The 21495-nt window shown below is 34.5% G+C and overlaps 1 protein-coding gene across 7 annotated transcripts in view; it reads right to left on the bottom strand.

The window, feature by feature from the left end:
* PACS2 (phosphofurin acidic cluster sorting protein 2) overlaps positions 1-21495 on the bottom strand; it is a 424977-nt gene that overhangs the window by 104662 nt on the left and 298820 nt on the right. For all 7 annotated transcript variants that reach the window (XM_051977991.1, XM_051977987.1, XM_051977988.1 and 4 more), the window contains exons 13-15: positions 20548-20680; positions 7789-7893; positions 6449-6555 (exon numbers count right to left, since the gene is read on the bottom strand). In XM_051977991.1, coding sequence (XP_051833951.1) covers positions 6449-6555; positions 7789-7893; positions 20548-20680 — 345 coding nt within the window. The remainder of the gene's footprint in view (positions 1-6448; positions 6556-7788; positions 7894-20547; positions 20681-21495) is intronic.

Genomic DNA, 21495 nt, shown 5'->3' with positions numbered 1-21495 from the left:
TAATGAAGAAGAGATAAGAAAGGAAACTACATCTTACTAAAGGGTATCAAAAACAATGAAGTAGTATCGATACTAAATGTATATGCACCAAATGCCAGAGCATCCAAATTCTTAAAGAAGCTAAACTAGTTATAAAAAGAAATAAGACAGCAAAATTATATTAGTGGGGGACCTCTCCTCAGAATTAGATAAATCCAACAATAATATAAACAAGAAAGAAACTAGGGAGCTTAATAGAATCATAGAAAAATTAGATTTGATACCCTCTGGAAAAACCTGAATAAAGACAAGAAGGAATAAATCTTTTTTTTCAGCAGTACATGGCACCTATACAAAAACTACCCAAGTGTTAGAGCATAAAAACCACACAATCAAATGCAGAAAGGCAGAAACAATCAACATTACCTTTTCAGATCATGATGCAAGAAAAATTATATTCAATAAAAGGCCAGAAAGACAGACTAAAAGCCAATTGGAAATCAAATAATCTAATTCTAAAGAATGAGTAGGTCAAACAACAAACATCATAGAAATTATCAATAATTTCATCCAAGAGAATGACAACCATGACACAACATACCAAAACCTCTGGGATGCAGCCAAAACAGTTCTTAGGGGAAATATTATATCTCTAAATAGTAATATGAATAAAATAAAGAAAAAGGAGATCAATGAATTAGATATGCAACTAAAAAAGCTAGAAAAAGAATAAATTAAAAACCTCCAGTTAAATACCAAATTAAAAATTCTAAAACTTAAAGGAGAGATTAATAAAACTGAAACTAAGAAAATGATTGAACTAATAAAACTAAGAGTTGGTTTTATGAAAAAACCACTTTGATTTGAAAAAAGGAAAAAATCAAATTGCTAGTATCAAAAATGAAAAGACTGAACTCATCACTAAGGAAAATGAAATTAAAGTAATAACTAAGAGCTATTTTGTCCAACTGTATGCCAGCAAATATGATAATTACAAAAATATAAATTGCCTAGATTAACAGAAGAGGAAATAAATTACTTAAATAGTTCCATTTTAGAAAAAGAAATTGAACAAGCCATCAACGAACTCCCTAAGAAAAAATCTCTAGGGCCAAATGGATTTACAAGTAAATTCTACAAAACAATTACAGAACAATTAATTCCAATACTATGTAAACTATTTGGGAAAACAGGTAACAAAGGAGTCTTGCCAAATTCCTTCTATGATACAAATATGGTACTGATATCTAAACCAGAAAAAGAGAAAACAGAAAATGAAAATTATAGACCAATCTCCCTAATGAATATTCATGCAAAAATTTAAATAAAATAATAAGGATATTACAGCAATTTATCAGCAAGATAATATACTATGACCAAGTGGGATTTATACCAAGAATGTAGGACTGGCTCAATATCAAGAAAACTATTGCCATAATTTATCATTTCAATAACAAAACTCATCTCATTAGATACAGAAAAGACTTTTTGAAAAAATTCAGCACCCATTCCTATTAAAAACACCAGAGAGAAAAGCAGCTACACCCGGAGAAGGAACACTGGGAAATGAATGTAAACACTTTGCATTTTTGTTTTTCTTCCCGGGTTATTTTTACCTTCTGAATTCAATTCTTCCTGTGCAACAAGAGAACTGTTCGGTTCTGCACACATATACTGTATCTAGGATATACTGTGATATATTTAAACATGTATAGGACTGCTTGCCATCTGGGGGAGGAGGTGGAGAGAGGGAGGGAAAAAGTCGGAACAGAAGTGAGTGCAAGGGATAATGTTGTAAAGAATTTTTTTTCAAAAACAAACAAACAAACAAACAAAAAAACAAACACCACCAGAGGGCATAGGTATAAAGGATGTTTTCCTTAAAATCATTAAGTACCATCTATCTAAAACCACCAGCAGGCTTATTTGTAATGGGCAGAAGTTAGAAACGTTCCCAATAAGATTAGGGGTGAAACTAAAGATGTCTATTATCATCAGTATTATTCAATATAGTACTAGAAATGTTGACTTTAAGAACAAGAAAAGATAAAGAACTTAAAAGATTTAGAATGGGCAATGAGAAAATATAACTATCAATCTTTGCTGTTGATATGGTATACTTACCGAGTAGTCTAATCATCCAAAAACTTACTTGAAACCATTAGTAAAGTTGTGGGATATAAAATCACCACACAAATCATCAGCATTTCTATATATTACTTATAAAGCCCAGCTGCAAGAGATATAAAGAGAAATTCCATTTTAAAATATCAGCAAACAAAATAAAATATTTGGATGTTTACCTGTTAAAAGAAACCTAGGAACTCTAGGAACACAATTACAAAACACTTCTAACATAAGTAAGGTCTGATCTAAACAATTGGAAAAATGTTAATTGCTCATGGAGTAGGCTGAGTAAACATAATGAAAATGACAACTCTTATAGAGCGAGAAAAAATAATAAAACTCATCTGGCAGAACCAAAAAATCAAGAATATCAAGAGCATTAAAAAGAAAATGCAAAGGATGGTGGCAAAGCAGTATCCGACTTAAAACTATATTATAAAGCAGCAGTCACATGACATAATTATCAATGACTATAGTAATCTAGTATTCAATAAATCCCAAAACTCCAACTTCTGGGATAAGAACTTACTATTTCACAAAAATTACTGGGAAAACTAGAAAATATGTCAGAAACTTGGCATAGACCTACATCTTACATATCATACCAAAATAAGGTCTAAATGGGCACATGATTTGGGCATAAAGGGTGATATTACAAATAATTTAGGAGAGCAAGGGATAATTACCTATCAGATCTCTGAGAATGGAAGAATTTATGACCAAAGATGAACTAGAGAACATTATGAAATGAAAAACTTTGATTACAGTAAATTAACAAATTTCTGCACAAAATCAACACAAGATTAAAAGGGTAGTACAAAGCTGGGAAAAATTTTTTTACAACCACTGTTTTTGATAAAGGCCTCATTTCGAAAATACATAAAGAAGGGTCTCAAATTTATAATACAAGTCAAGTCCCAATTGATAAATGGTTAAAGGATGTGAACAGACAATTTTCAGATGATGAAATTAAAGCATCTATAGGCATATGACAAAATGCTCTAAATCACTATTGATTGGAGAAATGTAAATTAAAACAAATCTGAGGTACCATCTCACACCATTCAGATTGGCTAAGATGACAGATAATGATAAATGTTGGAGGGAACCTGAAAAAATTGGGTCACAATGTTATGGGCCAGAACTCTAAATTTGAAACAAGGATGCTTACAAGGTTCTAAGTGGAACTGAAGAGACAATGGTTATCTAGTTTAGCATGGTTCAGTATGATAGATTAATCTTACAACAAATAATGGTTTCCTAGTGATATAATGATTGGTTTATACTCAGTGTAGAACATATAAGCTAGGAGCGTTAGACAGGATTCATTTAGAGAGGGACAGAGCCAGAGAAGACAAGCATACAGAAAGCTAGAGGCTGGAGCACAAGCCCTTGGACTCATCTTATACCATCCTGGTGGCAGGCTCTCCTCCTGTATTTCTCCACTGAGATCAAGGCTAGTCTGAAAGGCTCTCCAGAAAGCAGCCCAGCTCCAGGAAGAAGATAATACAAGATCTGGACTATAAGAAAGCTTACTGGGTCCCAGGAAAGAAGACAAGAATTTGAAAGAGATAATAAAGGATTTGGACTTTAACCCTCGGCTACTCTTGTGGTGATTACTCTCCTGAAATGAAGGCTGATCCCAGAGACCCCAAGAAAACCGAACCAGAGAACATTATAACACAATGCATTGTTGTGGAACTGTGAAATGATCTAACCATTTTAGAGAGAATTTGGAACTATGCCCAGAGGGCTATAAAACTGGACACACCCTTTGATCCAGTGCTACCATGGCTTTGTATCCCAAGGAAAACATAAAAGAGGGATAAGGACTCACATCTGCAAAAATGTTTATAGCAGCTCTTTTGGTGATGGCAAAGAATTAGAAAATGAGTAGATGCCCATCTATTAGGGAATGGCTGAATAAGTTATGGTACATCAAAGTAATGGAATATTATTGCTTTATAAAAAATAATGAACCTGATTTTAGAAAGGCCTGGAAAAATTTACATGAATTGATACTAAGTGAAACAAGTAGAACCAGGAATACAGTATACACAAGAACAGCAAGGTTGTGCAATGATCAATTATGAAAGACTTGGTTCTTCTCAGAGGTTCAGTGATTCAAGACAATCCCAATAAAACTTTGGACAGATAATGCCACCTGCATCCAGAGAGAGAACTATGGAGAATTAATGTAAATCAACATAAGCCATGCTTACTTTTTTTTCCCTTGTACTTTTCCCTTTTGTTTTGATTTTTCTTGCCGAACATGATTCATGAGGAAATGTGTATTTAAAAAAAAAGTTTAATGTACTTGTATAATTAGAAAAACAGAAAACAATAAAAAGAAAAGAAAATCATGTTGCAATGTAGAAGATGGATTGGAGACACTTGAAATAGAGAAATCAATTAGAATGCTATTTGATAAATTGGAAGAACATAGGATAGTTTAACTCTCAGACCTGTGGAAGAGGAAGGAATTTATGACCAAAGAAGAACTAGAGATCACTATTGATCACAAAATAGAAAATTTTGATTTTATCAAATTGAAAAGTTTTTGTACAAACAAAACTAATGCAGACAAGATTAGAAGGGAAGCAAAAAACTAGGAAAACATTTTTACAGTCAAAAGTTCTGATAAAGGCCTCATTTCCAAAATATATAGAGAACTGACTCTAATGTATAAGAAATCAAGCCATTCTCCAATTAATAAATGGTCAAAGAATATGAACAATTTTCAGATGAAGAAATTGAAACTATTTCTAGCCATATAAAAAAATGCTCCAAGTCATTATTAATCAGAGAAATGCAAATTAAGACAACTCTTGAGATATCACTACACACCTCTCACATTGGCTAGGATGACAGGAAAAGATAATTATGAATGTTGGAGGGGATGTGAAAAAACTGGGACACTGATACATTGTTGGTGGAATTGTGAATACATCCAGCCATTCTGGAGTACGATTTGGAACTATGCTCAAAAAGTTATCAAACTGTCCATACCCTTTGACTCAGCAGTGTTACTACTGGTCTTATATCCCAAAGAGATTTTAAAAAAGGGAAAGGGACCTGCATGTGCAAGAATGTTCATGGCAACCCTCTTTGTAGTGGCCACAAACTGGAAACTGAGTGGATGCCCATCAACTGGAGAATGGCTGAATAAATTGTGGTATATGAATATTATGGAATATTATTGTTCTGTAAGAAATGACAAAAGATAGAGAACCAGCCCTCAAACATGATCTCAGAAAGGCGTGGAGAGACTTACATGAACTGATGCTGAGTGAAATGAGCAGGACCAGAAGATCATTATTTACTTCAACAACAATACTATATGATGATCAATTCTGATGGACAGGACCTTCTTCAACAGTGAGATGAACCAAATCAGTTCTAATAGAGCAGTAATGAATTGAACCAGCTACACCCAAGGAAAGAACTTTGGGAGATGACTAAACCACTATAAAGACTTCCCAATCCCTCTATTTTTGTCTGCCTGCATTTTTGATTTCCTTCACGGGCTAATTGTACACTATTTCAAAGTCCGACTCTTTTTATACAGCAAAATAACTGTTTGGATATATATACATATATTGTATTTAACTTATACTTTAACATATTTAACATGTAATGATCAATCTGCCGTCTAGGGGAAGGGGTTGGGGGAAGGAGGATAAAAGTTGGAACAAAAGGATTTGCAACTATCAATGATGAAAAATTACCTATGCATATATTTGCAAATAAAAAGCTATTTTACAAAAAGAATGCTATTTGAGCAGTTTATGTGAGAGTTTATTCGATGACTTTGATCATTTGTTATGGCTACTATAATTCCCTGAAAAATGAAGCAAGGAACAAACAGAGACTTTTAAGAGTTGCAGCCAGAAATCTCTGTTACTGGTCATGCAGTAATTTCTCTGGAAATTTTCCAAACAGGAATGGGAGTTGCTGCTGAAACATGGTAGGTACTATTTGCTGTAAACTGAAGTTTATTTGAAAGATAAGTAGTCCCTTTATCTCCATTATCTGGGCTTGCTGCTCAGGAGTATGCTTTGATAATTCTGAAAGGAAAAAAACATTGTCCACCACCCATTTAAAAGAATGTATTTTGTAGTAAATCACTTTCATAGCAGCTTCCATTCCTATCTCTAGGTTTCTTACCATTTTTCATGGGAAGAAAAAGCATCATCATTATCATCCATGAAAGAAGTTTATGTCAAGATTATGGAAAGGAAGTTAATTAACAGGATAATCAGTACTTTATACTGAAGCAATTCCTCTACTTTAACACAGATTTCTGTAAAGCTTGGCCAAAGGAAGAATTATAAGAACTTACTATCGCTGGATCCGTGAGACAATAGTACTGAAAGCTGCTTGAATATCTGCTGAAGAACATGTGCAGACCACTGGGAGGGTGTGTTTTTGTAAAATATCTGAAAGAAACTAAAATTAAACAACATTAAATATATATACACACATACATGCACACATAAAATCTTGTTTGCGTTTACACACATGTAATCTTATGTATACATATGAAGAATTCTTTGTGTGTGTACAAATACACACATCCACATCCATGAGAATGACTATCAGAAAATTTTCATTCTCCCTGGGGCAGCTAGGTGGCACAGTGGATAGAGAACCAGCCCTCAAGTCAGAAAGTATCTGAGTTCAAATCTGGTCTTAGACACTTAACACTTCCGAGCTGTGTGACCCTGAGCAAATCAACTTAACCCCAATTGCCTCAGCAAAAATTTTTTAAAAAAAGCAAAATAAATAAATAAATAAATAAATAAAAGGCTCCCTTGAAGGATGATCGAATTGATTTTTTTTACATATACATTACTACTACAATTTTTTTCTCAAGCCTATCATTTACAAAAGAGAAAAAATATAATTAAAAGCAAATTTTGCTAAAAATAAATGAACCAAATAGTATTTTGATTTGAGATATGATTAGATTTAATAAAATTTTGTTCTAATTAGGATGACTATTTCTCACATTCAAAAAATATTTCCCACTACGTTTGGGGCTTCATGATAGGTTCTATGAAGGATATAAAGTTATATAAGACACAATAAATTCCTGGCCTCAAAGAATTTATAATTTAGTAGTTGAGATATAAATGAATTTTCTTTATATTATATCATATTATATTTTTTGTGTATGTGTTCCATCTGTTCAAAGGAATTTAAGTTCCTTGAGGCCAAGGACTGTTTCATTTATTTTTTTGTATCCTTAGCATTTAGCACATACATTTGTTGAGATTAATCACAGAATCATGTCCAATGTGTGAAAAATGGATGAATGGCTGTATATAACATTCCTGGACAAGAATGTTATACAAATGACAACAAGGAAGCATTTGAAGACTATGTCTAGCCATTTCATTGCTAGAAATTGAGCTGAAGTGAAAGAGATTCACACTGCATAGTATTAGGAAATAGATCTCATGGATAAGGTATATCAATTATACACCACAAATTATGTTGATAGCACTACATTAGATATTACCAATAGTAGATAGAAAATCTGAAAATAACCTTGTTCAATCACACCAGAATAATCTGCATCTATTTTCTCATTTTATCCTTCCCTACCCTAGAGCCAATCCTAATTTTGAAGGAAAAAAAGGATAAAATGATAACAAACAATAGTGTTTATCTTCTTACCTGTCCTTGCCAGTCAGAAGTATTAACAAGTATTATATTTTCAGGCAGCTGGTCATCAGAAATTAAAATGTGATTTAATTGGTCATATACAGTTTTTCTTGGGATCTATTAAAAAAAATGAAAAAATGCTACAACTCAATTCTTTTTTTTCTCCTTAATTTTGAAAGCTAGCAACACTATCCAACAAAATTATAATAAAATAGCAGAAATCAAATAACTTGTATAAATAAATTTCTAAATTATAGGCAAGATGGTACAGAAAATACTCAAATATGCAAAAGGATTATTTTATTAACTATTACCAACAATGAGCATGTCACTTCCTCTCTGCTTCAGTTACCTCATGTGTAATATGGGGAGGTTGGATTAGATGATTTCTAAATCTCAATCCTATACATCATTTTAATGCAAATGCGACTTTTTTTTCCTTTTTTTTTTTTTTTTAATTATAGCTTTTTATTTACAAGATGTATGTATGGTAATTTTTCAGCATTGACCCTTGCAAAACCTTCTGTTCCAACTTTTCCCCTCCTTCCCCCCACCCCCTCCTCTACATGGCAGGTAGACAAATACATGTTAAATATGTTAAAGTATATGTTAAAGACAATATATGTATACATATCCATACATTTAATTTGCTGCACAAGAAAAATTGGACTTAGAAATAAAGTAAAATTAACCTGAGAAGGAAATAAAAAATGAAGTAGATAAAAACAGAGGGAGAAGAAATGCTATGTTGTGGTTCACACTCATTTCCCCAGAATTCTTTCGCTGGGTATAGCTGGTTCTCTTCATTATTGAACAAATGGAACTGATTTGGTTCATCTCATTGTTGAAGAGAGCCATATCTATCAGAATTGATCATCATACAGTATTGTTGTTGAAGTATATAATGATCTCCTGGTCCTGCTCATTTCACTCAGCATCAGTTCATGTAAGTCTCTCTAGGCCTTTCTGAAATCATCTTGCTGGTCATTTCTTACTGAACAATAATATTCCATAACATTCATATATCACAATTTATTCAGCCATTCTCCAATTGATGGGCATCTATTCAATTTCCAGTTTCTAGCCAATACAAAAAAGGCTGCCACATACATTTTTGCACATACAGGTCCCGTTCCCCTTCTTTAAGATCTGTTTGGGATATAAGCCCAGTAGTAACACTGCTGGATCAAAGGGTACGGACAATTTGATAACTTTTTGAGCATAGTTCCAAATCACGCTCCAGAATGGCTGGATGTATTCACAATTCCACCAACAATGTATCAGTGTCCCAGCTTTCCCACATCCTCTCCAACATTCATAATTATCTTTTCCTGTCATCCTAGCCAATGTGAGAGGTGTGTAGTGATATCTCAAGAGTTGTCTTAATTTGCATTTCTCTGATTAATAATGACTTGGAGCATCTTTTTATATGGCTAGAAATAGTTTCAATTTCTTCATCTGAAAATTGTTCATATCCTTTGACCATTTATCAATTGGAGAATGGCTTGATGTCTTATAAATGAGTCAATTCTCTATATATTTGGAAATGAAGCCTTTATCAGAACTTTTGACTGTAAAAATGCTTTCCTAGTTTATTGCTTCCCTTCTAATCTTGTTTGCATTAGTTTTGTTTGTACAAAAACTTTTCAATTTGATGAAATAAAATTTTTCTATTTTGTTATCAATAATGATCTCTAGTTCTTCTTTGGTCATAAATTTCTTCCTCTTTCATAGGTCTGAGAGGTAAACTATCCTATGTTCTTCTAATTTATTTATAATCTCATTCTTTATGTCTAGAGCATGAACTCATTTTGACTTTATCTTGGTGTGTGATGTTAAGTGTGGGTCAATGCCTAATTTTTGCCATACTAATTTCCAATTTTCCCAGCAGTTTTTGTCAAACAGTGAATTCTTATCCCAAAAACTAGATTTGTTAAACACTAGGTTGCTATAGTTATTGACTATTTTGTCCTCTGAACCTAACCTATTCCATTGATCAATTAGTCTATTTCTTCGCCAATTCCAAATGATTTTGGTGACTGCTGCTTTATAATATAGTTTAATTTCTGGTACAGCTAGGCCATTTTCATTTGATTTTTTTTTCATTAATTCCCTTGAAAATCTTGACCTTTTGTTCTGCCAGATGAATTCTGTTATTTTTTCTAGATCATTAAAATAGTTTTTTTGGAGTTTGACTGGCATAGCACTAAATAAATAGATTAGTTAGGTAGGTATTGTCATCTTTATTATATTTGCTCAACCTATCCAAGAGCACTTAATATTTTTTCAATTGGTTAAGTCTGTCTTTATTTTGTGGTAAGTGTTTTGCAGTTTTGCTCATATAGTTCCTGACTTTCCCTTGGCAGATAGATTCCCAAATATTTTAGACTATTGGCAGTTACTTTAAATGGAATTTCTCTTTGTAACTTTTTTGTTAGTGATATATAAGAATACTGATGATTATGTGGGTTTATTTTGTATCCTGCAACTTTGCTAAAGTTGTGGATTATTTCTAATAGCTTTTTAGTAGAATCTTTGGGGTTCTCTAAGTATACCATCATATCATTTGCAAAGAGTGATAATTTGGTTTCCGCATTACCTACTCTAATTCCTTTAATCTCTTTCTCAACTTTTATTGCCAAAGCTAGCATTTCCAATACAATATTGAATAGTAATGGTGATAGTGGGCAACCTTGTTTCACTCCTGATCTTATTGGGAATGGTTCCAGTTTATCCCCATTACATATGATGCTTAACTGATGGTTTTAAATAGATACTACTGACTATTTTAAGGAAAAGTCCATTTATTCCTATATTCTCTAGTGGTTTTAATAGGACTGGATGCTGGATTTTATCAAATGCTTTTTCTGCATCTATTGAGATGATCATATAGTTATTGCTAATTTGGTTATTGATTGAACCAGCCCTGCATTCCTGGTCATGGTGTATTATCCTAGGGATGATTTTCTGTAATCTTTTTTCTAATATTTTATTTAGGATTTTTCCATCAATATTCATTAGGGAGATAGGTCTATAATTTTCTTTCTCTGTTTTCAACCTACCTGATTTAGGTATCAGCACCATTTCTGTGTCATAAAAGGAATCTGGTAGGAGTCCTTCATTCTCTATTTTTTTCAAATCGTTTATATAACATTGGAGTTAATTGTTCTTTAAATGTTTGGTAGAACCCAAAGAAAGAACACTGGGAAATGAATATAAACTGCTCGCATTTTTGTTTTTCTTCCCGGGTTATTTATGCCTTCTGAATCCAATTCTCCCTGTGAAACATGAGAACTGTTTGGTTCTGCACACATATATTATATCTAGGATATACTGTAACCTATTTAACATGTAAAGGACTGCTTGCCTTCTGGGGGAAGGGGTAGAGGTAGGGAGGGGAAAAATCAGAACAGAAGTGAGTGCAAGGGATAATGTTGTAAAAAATTACCCTGGCATGGGTTCTGCCAAAAAAAAAAAAAGTTATATAAAAAATAAATGTTTGGTAGAATTCATATGAAAATCCATCTGGTCCTGCAGATTTTTTATTAGGGAGTTGATTAATAGTTTGTTCTATTTCTTTTTCTAAAATGGGATTATTTAAGCAATTTACTTCCTCCTCTGTTAATCTGGGAACCACTGGGAAGTACTATATTTTTGAAGGTAGTCATCCATTTTACTTAAATTATCAAATTTATTGCCATAAAGTTGGGCAAAGTAACTTCTAATTACTGCTCTAATTTCATCTTCATTGGTAGAAAGTTCTCCCTTTTCATTTTTAACACTAACAATTTGATTTTCCTCTTTAAATGCTACTCTTTCTAAGTCAAACATTATCTACTTTTTGGTTTTGGTGAGAGAAAAATAAGGGACTTTAGCTTACAGATGAAAAGGAATTTTTAGGGTGACTTGAAAGGCTATGGAGTTGTAATGAGGGATAGTGTGAATGAATTTGGGAAGCAGATATTTGGAAAGACTTGATAAGAAGCTAAAGAAAGAAGAGAATTGCAAATAGAAGAGAATACTTGGGGAAAAGAAGGACCTGAAAAATAGGAGAAGGGGAAGAAAAGTACTCAAGGAGAAGTAATAAGCAAGAAAGATGAAAATAAAAACAACATACTTTTATTGTCCAACCTTTTCTCCCTTTCTCAGCTACACTCCCTAAAAAAGTGTCTTTACTTGTTTCTTTCATTCTTTAATCAACAAAACTGGGCCCAGAAAGTAATCTGGTTTTTTAGCTCATCACTTAACAGACATTGCTTTCTCCAAAGATGCTAGTGATCTCTTAATTGACAAACCTGGTGGTCTTTTTTCAATCTCTATATTTGTAGCTCTCTCTGCTGTATTTGACAGTACTGACCACTATTTCCTCCTGACTCCTCTTTTCTGTTCCCTTCCCTCTCCTCCTCCCTCCCCCAACCATGCCTCTTGCTTTACTTGTTTCCTTGTAGAGGGCCAGTATTGAATAAGTCCAAAAACAGCTAAAGTTCAGTCCAGGTATTAATAATTGTAAAGACATATTTGGTAAAATTAGGATAGTGCTAATGGAGAATGCATGCCACAGGAACAAGGAATTTCAACTATACTATTTGCCTGTATTAACAATGTTCAACTATACTATTTACCCTTAAAAATGAATGAAGGACATACTTAACATAAATATATTAGTATGTCAAGTAAATTAGCATATAAAATATGCTATTTACTACTCTTTTCGACAAGATAAACTGATACTGATATCCTGATACAACATTATAGCTATTTACCATTTTCTTGATGTTGGTGAACATCACAATTAGGTTATTTACAATTCTGTGTTGATAAGTATCCTGGTATTGATATTTAAGGTGCATACTGAAAAGTCAAAGAATGGAATGTGCATTACCCCTGGAGGAAAATAATGTCAACTGAAGGTAGCTAGTAATGTTGTAACATTAGCCTAAAAGGTATATTAAGCGTGGCACTCAGATTAATAACTGAAAACTGCAAAGCACATCTTCCTCCTGGCTTTGGGTATTCATTTCACACTCTTGGTTTTCACTGGAGTTAGATTCCAACATTTCCTTTTCCTTTCAATGTCTAACCTTTCTTTCTCAGTAACCTTTGATGGTTCAGCAATTACTTCATACTATTTAATTGTAGATGTTTCCCAAGGTTCTATCCTGGGCTTTTTCCATCCCTGCTCTATAAATCTATGAGTTTTTGTGAGTTCAACTATTATCTACATGCAGGTAATTCCCCTAATTACCTCTTGGATATTTCAGACTACTCTCCCCTGAGCTTTAATACTGTATCACCTAATTGCCTTTTGGATTAAGACCAGATGTCCTAAATATATCAACAAGTCTAAAACTAAAGTCATTATCTTTCCCCCAAAACCTTCCAAACTACATTATTTTTGTTGAAAGCACCATCATCCTTTCAGTATCTCAAGTTGGTAATCTTAGTATTATTCTCAACTCCTCACTCCATTTATAAAATCAATCACTAAATCTTGTGGTATCTACCTTCATATTTTTCTCAACTTTCCCCTTTCTCTCTACTCACACAGATACTGCTTTAACTCATGTCCTCATAACTTCTTTGCTAGTTTACTGAGCAGCCTCCTGAATGAGACTGATTGGATGAAGTATTTTTCAGTATTGAATCACATGATCCCTGTTCCCAGAAATGGGAGATTGGGCTTTGGACTCTGGGTCTGGGAATGACCCAGGGGTTTCACATGATCTCTGGAGGGATGAACCTTGAACACAGGGGTGCAGGAAATTAGTGAATTTACAGAAAGTGACATGATCTGTGGGAGGCAGACAACATTGGTGACCACTGGCCAAGGATGGTTATGTCCTTTTAGTCTATCCAATGGAAAAGCTCGGGTCTTTTGTTTTTAAATCCAGACAAGCTAGAAACTGGCCAGATTCAGGAACACATGGCGGGATTTGGGATAGCTCCCAGATTGTTAGGGCCTTTTCCTGCAGGGATTAAATAAATGCTTTATCTCTGTATCTGAAGATGTCTCAAATTAGTTAATTTCAAAAAGGGGGTCTAGCACCCATCTCATACACTTTACTCCTAATTGGTCAATTTGCTTAAATTTTTTCACTGTTCTAATTCAAAGTAATTTTTCTTAAACACAGATGATTTCACATGTTTCTTCTAGTCAACCAAAAATGGTTTTATGATGCCTTCAGAATAATATATAAACTCCCTCTGTTTAACTTTTAAAGGCTTACATAACCTGGTCCCAATTTACCCTCCTGCATCCTGCAATCTAGGGAAATTCATGTTTATTCTGTTCCTCATCCAGGATATTCCATCTCCTGTATTAATATCTTTTTGTCCACACCTGGTATGTATTTTCTTTCTACTTCCTCCTTTTAGAGTCTTGCTCTTTAAAATGCAGCTCAGACACAATCTTCTGAATGCTTTTCTGCTTCTCCCAACTGTCAATTTGTATTGCTGCCATAGCCAAATAATTGCTTTCTATGCCCAAAGTATAAAAGAAGAGAAGATAAAATGGATCAAGAAATGTCTTTTCACTCTCTTAAGTTATTTAGTAGAGAAATGTTGAAGTAAAACAGTGGGAGAAAATGGGGAAAGAAGAAGAAGGGAAGAATCTAAGGAAGACACAGAAAAGAATCCTGCATTGTGTTGAGAAGCTGGACAATTAAAGAATGGCATATAGAAGAGAAAGAACAATGAACATTTTGAGTTGCCTAAGAAACAGAAGTGGGTAAAAGGTGCAGACATAAATTTAGGCTTGATAAAAGGAAAAACTTCCTAAAATTTCAATCTATTCAAAAGTAGATAGTCTCTGAAGGTGGTAGATTCCAGGCACTGAATGAAGGTCTTCAAACAGAGGCTTGAGGACCACTAATGAGAATGCTGTAGGTGGACTTCCTTGTCACTTACTGACGGGGATGAACCCTAAAAAGTCCTCCTTGACTTTTGGGGTGATCCACCCTTCAGGCAGTTGAGTGGTTTCATTAAGATTAGCTCAGGATCACTCTCTACGAGCTTGAACTTAAAGTGGTCTCATTCAGCTAGAGATCTGGCCTTGATATAACTTAAGTGGTCTCATTCAACTGAAAATCTAGGCCTGGAGACGTGACAACATTGAAGGAATCTCATTCAATAAAAACTCCAATCTCAGAATTCTTATAAAAAGAATTTTAAACTCATACCTTTGCAGAAGTAAATAGGAATTATGCCTTGCCAAGGGACCTCTCCTCTTGGCACAGCTACCTATCAGGACTCCTGCCCACTGTGAAGAGACCTTCCCAGTGATAACCGCTTATTATTTCTCTGCCAGGACCTCTTGCAACTGAGGAGTCAATCTTCCTAGCAAAGCTGGCTTTTCAGCCAACAATAAACTTCCCTTTTGCCAGTTAGACTTTTCCAGTTTGTGAATTCTTTCACATTGAACCTGTGTCGCTGACTAAAAAGGGGATTCCCACAACTCTCTCTGTACTGCAACTAACTACATCATTACAATTCAAGTTTTGAGGCTTCTTCCAACTCTGAGATTCTGTGATTCTGAAAATCCTAGGTAAACTGCCTTTTTTATATTATCTTGAGTTTAATAATCTTTTAACAAAAGTATATACTAATGTTTCATCCTGGATGTTAAAATAAAAAAGTTATCTTTAGATTAAATTGCTAACATTTTTCTCGAAAATATACTTTTGCTAAAATATACTTTTGGCCCCTAAACATTTTATAAATGGGTTTTTCTTTATTACTTTCTGATCTTCTCGTCCATGTTTAGATAAAGTTTTTTGGACTGGATTGCCAGTGGTATTATGGATCCTTAATGTGAGTGACTCACTTCTCTCTGAGAATCTGTTTGTTTTGAATCTACCCAGATTTTCCCCTAAGAACAGAGAGATTTGGCTCATGGTTCTACATAAAAAAAAAAAAAAAAAAAAAAAAAAAAAAAAAAAAAAAAAAGGCAAAGGTATTCTTTCCTGTATGTGCATTTGAGCTGTAAAATTATCAATCAAAAGACACTTACACAGAAAGTGAGCTCACACTTGGGCCTTGAACAGTTGAGTCATTTTCTGGAGGCTATCATAAAACACTTCATTATGCTGGAGTCTCCCTTTCTTACGAACTTAATACTTTCCACAAAACTCATAGTATCAGTGAAGGAAAAGTTCCAAATTGCTTCTTAGTGAAAACAATTTACTGCTATATCAATTCTCCTTCCCCCAACCCCAGGACCAAAATATGATATGTTTAGTTACTTCTTAAATGCCTTTAAATATATTTGATCTTTCTTATTCTTAAAAAAACTTTCACTCAACTTTATCATTCTGTCATGCTATATCTGTCCTCTCTTTCTCAAACAAACTCCTAGGGGAAACAAACAAACAAACAAAAACAACAAAGCTGCCTAAATTCATTTGTCACCATTTCCTCTCCTCTTACTTATACTCAAATCTTTGTAATTTGGCTTCCAAATAAGGGAAATCTGTTTCTTTTCACATTATATCTTTTCATTGTTAAATCTTTTTTTTTTCCCTTTTCTTTTCAATCTTCAGCTTTCTTGCCCTAATGCCCTGAATTTGACACTGAAGACCATTTTTTTCTTCCTGGATATTCTCTTTTCTCTTGGTTTTCTACTTCAACCTCTTTAACCATGCTTTTTTGGTATCCTTTCCTGATTTATTACCTATCATGAACTTTGTAGATTTAATTATCATCCCTATGCAGATACCTAGTAGACATAAATATATGTAAAATACACACATAATAAAGCAGGTTGTGGTCTCTTTAAGAAACTGTGATTCCTTTCAGATTCCCATCCCCTCTTGGCTGAGGCATATCCTTCTCAGACAAGTTGTCTTTCCAGGATGCCAGAGCCTTTGATTCAATTACAAATCCTGTTCAAAAAGCATCCCTCTGGGCTTGTCCCATCCCCAATTCTGACTTGCTTGGGCTGCCCAGCTCCCACTGGTTCTGATCTGCTCACTGTCCTAGCCCCCACTAAGACAATATAAAAGAGCCAAACTAAAACCCTCTCTTTGCAGAGAATATGCCAGCTCCATGCTTCGGATGCCAAGGGCCTCTGTCCACTGGAATATTCTTTTCCATGTTATCCTCTCTTTACCCTCACCTGTTTCCTTAAACAGACTTCATGCCTCTCTGTCAGGATTTCTAACCTTACTTCCAATACCCATAATAAACTTCTTTTATCAATCTTCGTTTTCAGGTCTGTAAATTCTTTTACAGAGGACCGCTGCACCGCCAGAAGGGAGTCCCCAAAACTCCCTACCCTTGCCCCGAATCCCAAAGGGTTGCAGGGGAGCCAAACCTCTCCATTTGGTTTCCTGAACCTCGAACCTGACACTAGACCTTATCATTTAACTCTTTGACCACCAGAAACCCTAATCTCATTTTGGTTCCCTAAATCTAAACCTTATCAATAACACACACAGATATGCCTAATTTAATTCTGAGATTCAATTCCACACAAACAGATGTCTGGGAGACATATCAAACTTAGTATGTCTAAATATATAACTCATTTACCTTTTCCATCCTTAATTCTTCCTCTATTCTAAATTTCCCTCTTTCTGTCAAAGGCATTATCATTCTTTCAGTCCCCTAAGCTTGTAATCACAGTATTACCTTTGAGTTTCCTTTTTCCACATATCCAATTAATAGCCAAATATTGCTATGTCTCTGTCCAGAACATTTCTCTCATCAGATCTACTAATAAAGCTATAATCAGATTCCACTTATAAAAATGCTACCACCTTTGTTAGTCTTTATCATTTCTCATCTAGATTACCACAATATTCTCTTAAATGGAGTCCTTGCCTCAAGTTTCTCCCTACAACAATCAAATCTTACATGAGGAAATAAATAGAATCCTGAGCCTGAAATCAGGAAAATCTGAATTCAAATCTAGTCTCAGATACTGTGCGACTCTGGACAAATCATTTAATCTCTGTTTCTTCAACTGTAAAATGGAGATGGTAACAGAATATTTTTTATGAGGTTGGTGTGAAGTCCAAATGAGATAAAATTTGTAAAACATTTAGCATGATAAATAAGCACATAGTAGGTGCTTATATAAATGCCTATAGCCTTCCTTTCTTTTTCCTTCTCAACTTCATTGTTGCCCAAGTTCTGACTATGTCAATATCCCACTCATTCAACTCCTCCATTGGTTCTCTGTTATCTCTAGCATAAAATATAAAGTTTCCTAAAGCCTTTGACAACTGGACCACAACCTATCTTTCCAGGCAAATTGTATATTACTTCCCCATTTTTCTGACATTCTCTATATTTCTTACATATGACACCTTATTACTTTGCAGTGGCTTCCTGTCAGACTTACAATGCTTTCCTGTTGGAATCTTTACAAACTGCTAACTCATTAGAGTTGATAGATTATTGATCTGCTCTTACAAGAAGATATTTTGGTGTTTGTAGCAGCCCTGTTTGTAGTGGCTAGAAACTGGAAAATGAATGGAAGCCCATCAATTGGAGAATGGCTGGGTAAATTGTGGTATATGAATGTTATGGAATATTATTGCTCTGTAAGGAATGACCAGCAGGATGAATACAGAGAGGCTTGGAGAGACCTACATGGACTGATGCTAAGTGAGATGAGCAGAACCAGGAGATCATTATACACTTCGACAACGATATTGTATGAGGATGTATTCTGATGGAAGTGGATTTCTCTGACAAAGAGACTTAACTGAGTTTCATTGGAGAAATGATGGACAGAAACAGCTACACCCAAAGAAGGAATAATGGGAAATGAATGTGAACTATTTGCATTTTTGATTTTCTTCCCGAGTTATTTTTACCTTCTGAATCCAATTCTCCCTGTGCAACAAGAGAACTGTTTGGTTCTGCAAATATGTATTGTATCTAGGATATACTGCAACATGTTTAGCATATATAGGACTGCTTGCCATCCTGGGGGGGGGGGGGAGGAGGGAGGGAGGGGGAAAAAACGAAACATAAGTGATTGCAAGGGATAATGTCGTGTAGAAATTATCCTGGCATGGATTCTGTCAATGCGAAGTTATTATTAAATAAAATAAAATTTATTATTAAAAAAAAAAAAAAAAAAAAGAAGATATTTTGGGCCAGAACCTGAAACAAGGTACTAAATAGAACTAATTAATACAATGCTTGTGTTTGCACCTTTACTCATTGGAGTTCACAAGTATGAGAGATTCACAAAGTAAACTTTGTAACTTTGTGAATTCACACCTCTCTTGAAGCTCTTAGGGCCAGAGAGCACTATGGGAGAAAACCCATAATCCCATTCTCTCAGAAGAGTCATATATAAGCGAATGAAGAGTGATTAGAGAGAATAATTTCCTCTTGGTTGGCTGGTGGCGGAAGAAGAGTTTTCAGAGGAAGAAGCTATGAGTCGAGAGTTCAGTGAAGATTGAGAAGGCTCTCTCATAGGTACAACCAGATTCATTTTCATCTCACACCACTGTGGTGGCTGGGCTCCTGCACTTCCCCCACTGAGATCAAGCTGGTCTGAAAGACTCGCCAGAAAGCTAGCCGAGCCCCAAGTGAAGGAGACAAGAGATTCATTCCATCTTTGTGCTGGCTGGAGGCTGAAGAAAGCAGAGGCAGAGGCTAACGGACAGAACCTTTGGATCTGGAGACATTCGGAGGGAGCTCTTGGAACCAAGCAGAGAGATAGGCCTCTAAGCTAACTGGGATATATTAGAGACAATAAAAGATCTGAGCTTTTATCACCTGGCTGCATTTTGGGGTAATTATTGATCTGAACTGATACTAAGGCTGCCTCCAGAAAAATCTTCCCCAAGAAACCTACCCTCTCCCCTAGAGAGAACTATTCTACTTATTTTAAAAGAAGAAGATCACCACACACTCCTTCCTCATTCCTAGTTCACAGCTTTCTTCAAGACATAATTAAAATATTGTATTCGCTATGAAATCTTTATTGAACTAAGCTTCCATCATTTTCCCTCTCAAATTACCATGTATTTAATTATTTTGAATTTCCTTGTATTATTATTATATGTTCTATATGTATTTTAAAATAAATGTCCTTGCTGACTTGCTTGTTAAAATGTACTATTTATTATATTGTATCTCCTGTATGAGGCCTGATACATAGCAAGAACTAAATCAATGATTATTGACTTATTGGTTGATTGCTTTCTTCAAAATTTAAGATGCATGACACACTATACACTGTTTTCCTCTCTTTAAATTCTAAGTGGAGTTTTCACTTCTGCTCAAGTCCCTGTCTTTTCTACTCTATCAACCAAATCCTTTATCAGTGAATAGGGTTCAGAGCTGCAGTTCTGCGATAACAGAAAAACAATAGGTTGTTTTTTTTTTTTTTCTACCTATTGAAGGGTAATTCTCTGTGCTATTATTACTCACATATTTACATTGCTTAATTATTCCAATGAAAATGTGGCAGTATCCCTTTATTTTCCAAAGAAAAATTCTTAGATAAAATTGTTAATCTCTACTTTCCCCACAAATTTAAAGAATGCTCACATTCTTCTGATGTAGTATAAAGTTGTTTTCTTTCTAATACTTCTCTTGATACTTAGGAAAGAAGTCATCTAATCTGAATTATCACAGACCAAGTTTAATGGTTAGATAAGAGTTTATTTTCTGTCTTTTTAGTGTTTTTCTTGGGGAGTTAGCCTTATCCTTACACATAATTCAATTGTTACTATAACTTCTGTAGTCAAATGGTTCAGACCAATTTTTTCCTTTTCTTCCCAAACCAAAGGAGTAAGTTATCTTCACCTGCAAGTGATTCCTAGTGTCTGGTGAGCGCTCATTATCCAGACTGTTAGCTCGTTCATTCTGTGGCCTCACAGGCTGTCTTTCTTTTAGTGAAGTGCTTCTACCCCGCCGACCAGTCTGCTTTCCCTCTGACCTGCAGAGACAATAAAAGGAGAGGTTTTTTTTTGGGGGGAAAATTGTTTAATTATAAGAAGCAGTTTGTTCAGAGATTGCAGTGAGATAACACTGATACGTTGAAATACACCCATTAATCATCAAACCCTTGCCCACCAGTGGTAGGTCAGAGTTTTGATGTAGAAAAAACAAGACCTTATAAAGTCGATCAACTTATTAAAAAAGCCTTCCTTTATTTTTGCCCCAAATCATCTTCCCCACAGGAATGCTTTAAGAAGCTGAATGAAAAACAGAAAAATATTTTACTAGCTCTACAAAAGAAGAATCAGTGAAGAAAGAAATGCTAATAAAACTACTATTATAATTCTATCTACAATGTAATAAAAAGGCAACCTGCTTATTACTATATGTAATTTCTAATGAAAATTTTCATAGATATCCTGACAGATAACAATTAAAAGGAAAAAAATAACAAAATATCAGGTACCTTAACCTTAGATTACTTAAGTTCAAAATATTTAAATTCAAAGTATCTGAATGAAAAGACATTTAATCAAAGATAGATATAGGGCCTTAAAAAGCTCCCTAGAAAAAGGTGAGATAAGCTTATCAGATGGTAGTTTTTGAAAGCACATTTGAACTCTTAGACTATCTATAATTTTGTCAGTGCAAGTATTCCCCTCCCCAATGCACACTGTAACCCCAGTATAAATTTGTAGAAGACCTTTGGTAGTTGCTGTGGCTAAATAATTTACTATTCTGATCAATTTCATCAACGTGGTGTTGGAACTTTTCTCAATTAACCTGGTCCTTATGCAACATACCTTCTATCTC

This window comes from Antechinus flavipes, chromosome 2 (assembly GCF_016432865.1).
Source record: "Antechinus flavipes isolate AdamAnt ecotype Samford, QLD, Australia chromosome 2, AdamAnt_v2, whole genome shotgun sequence".
NCBI classification, from domain to species: Eukaryota; Metazoa; Chordata; class Mammalia; order Dasyuromorphia; family Dasyuridae; genus Antechinus; species Antechinus flavipes.
This window is presented reverse-complemented; position numbering and strand designations above follow the sequence as displayed.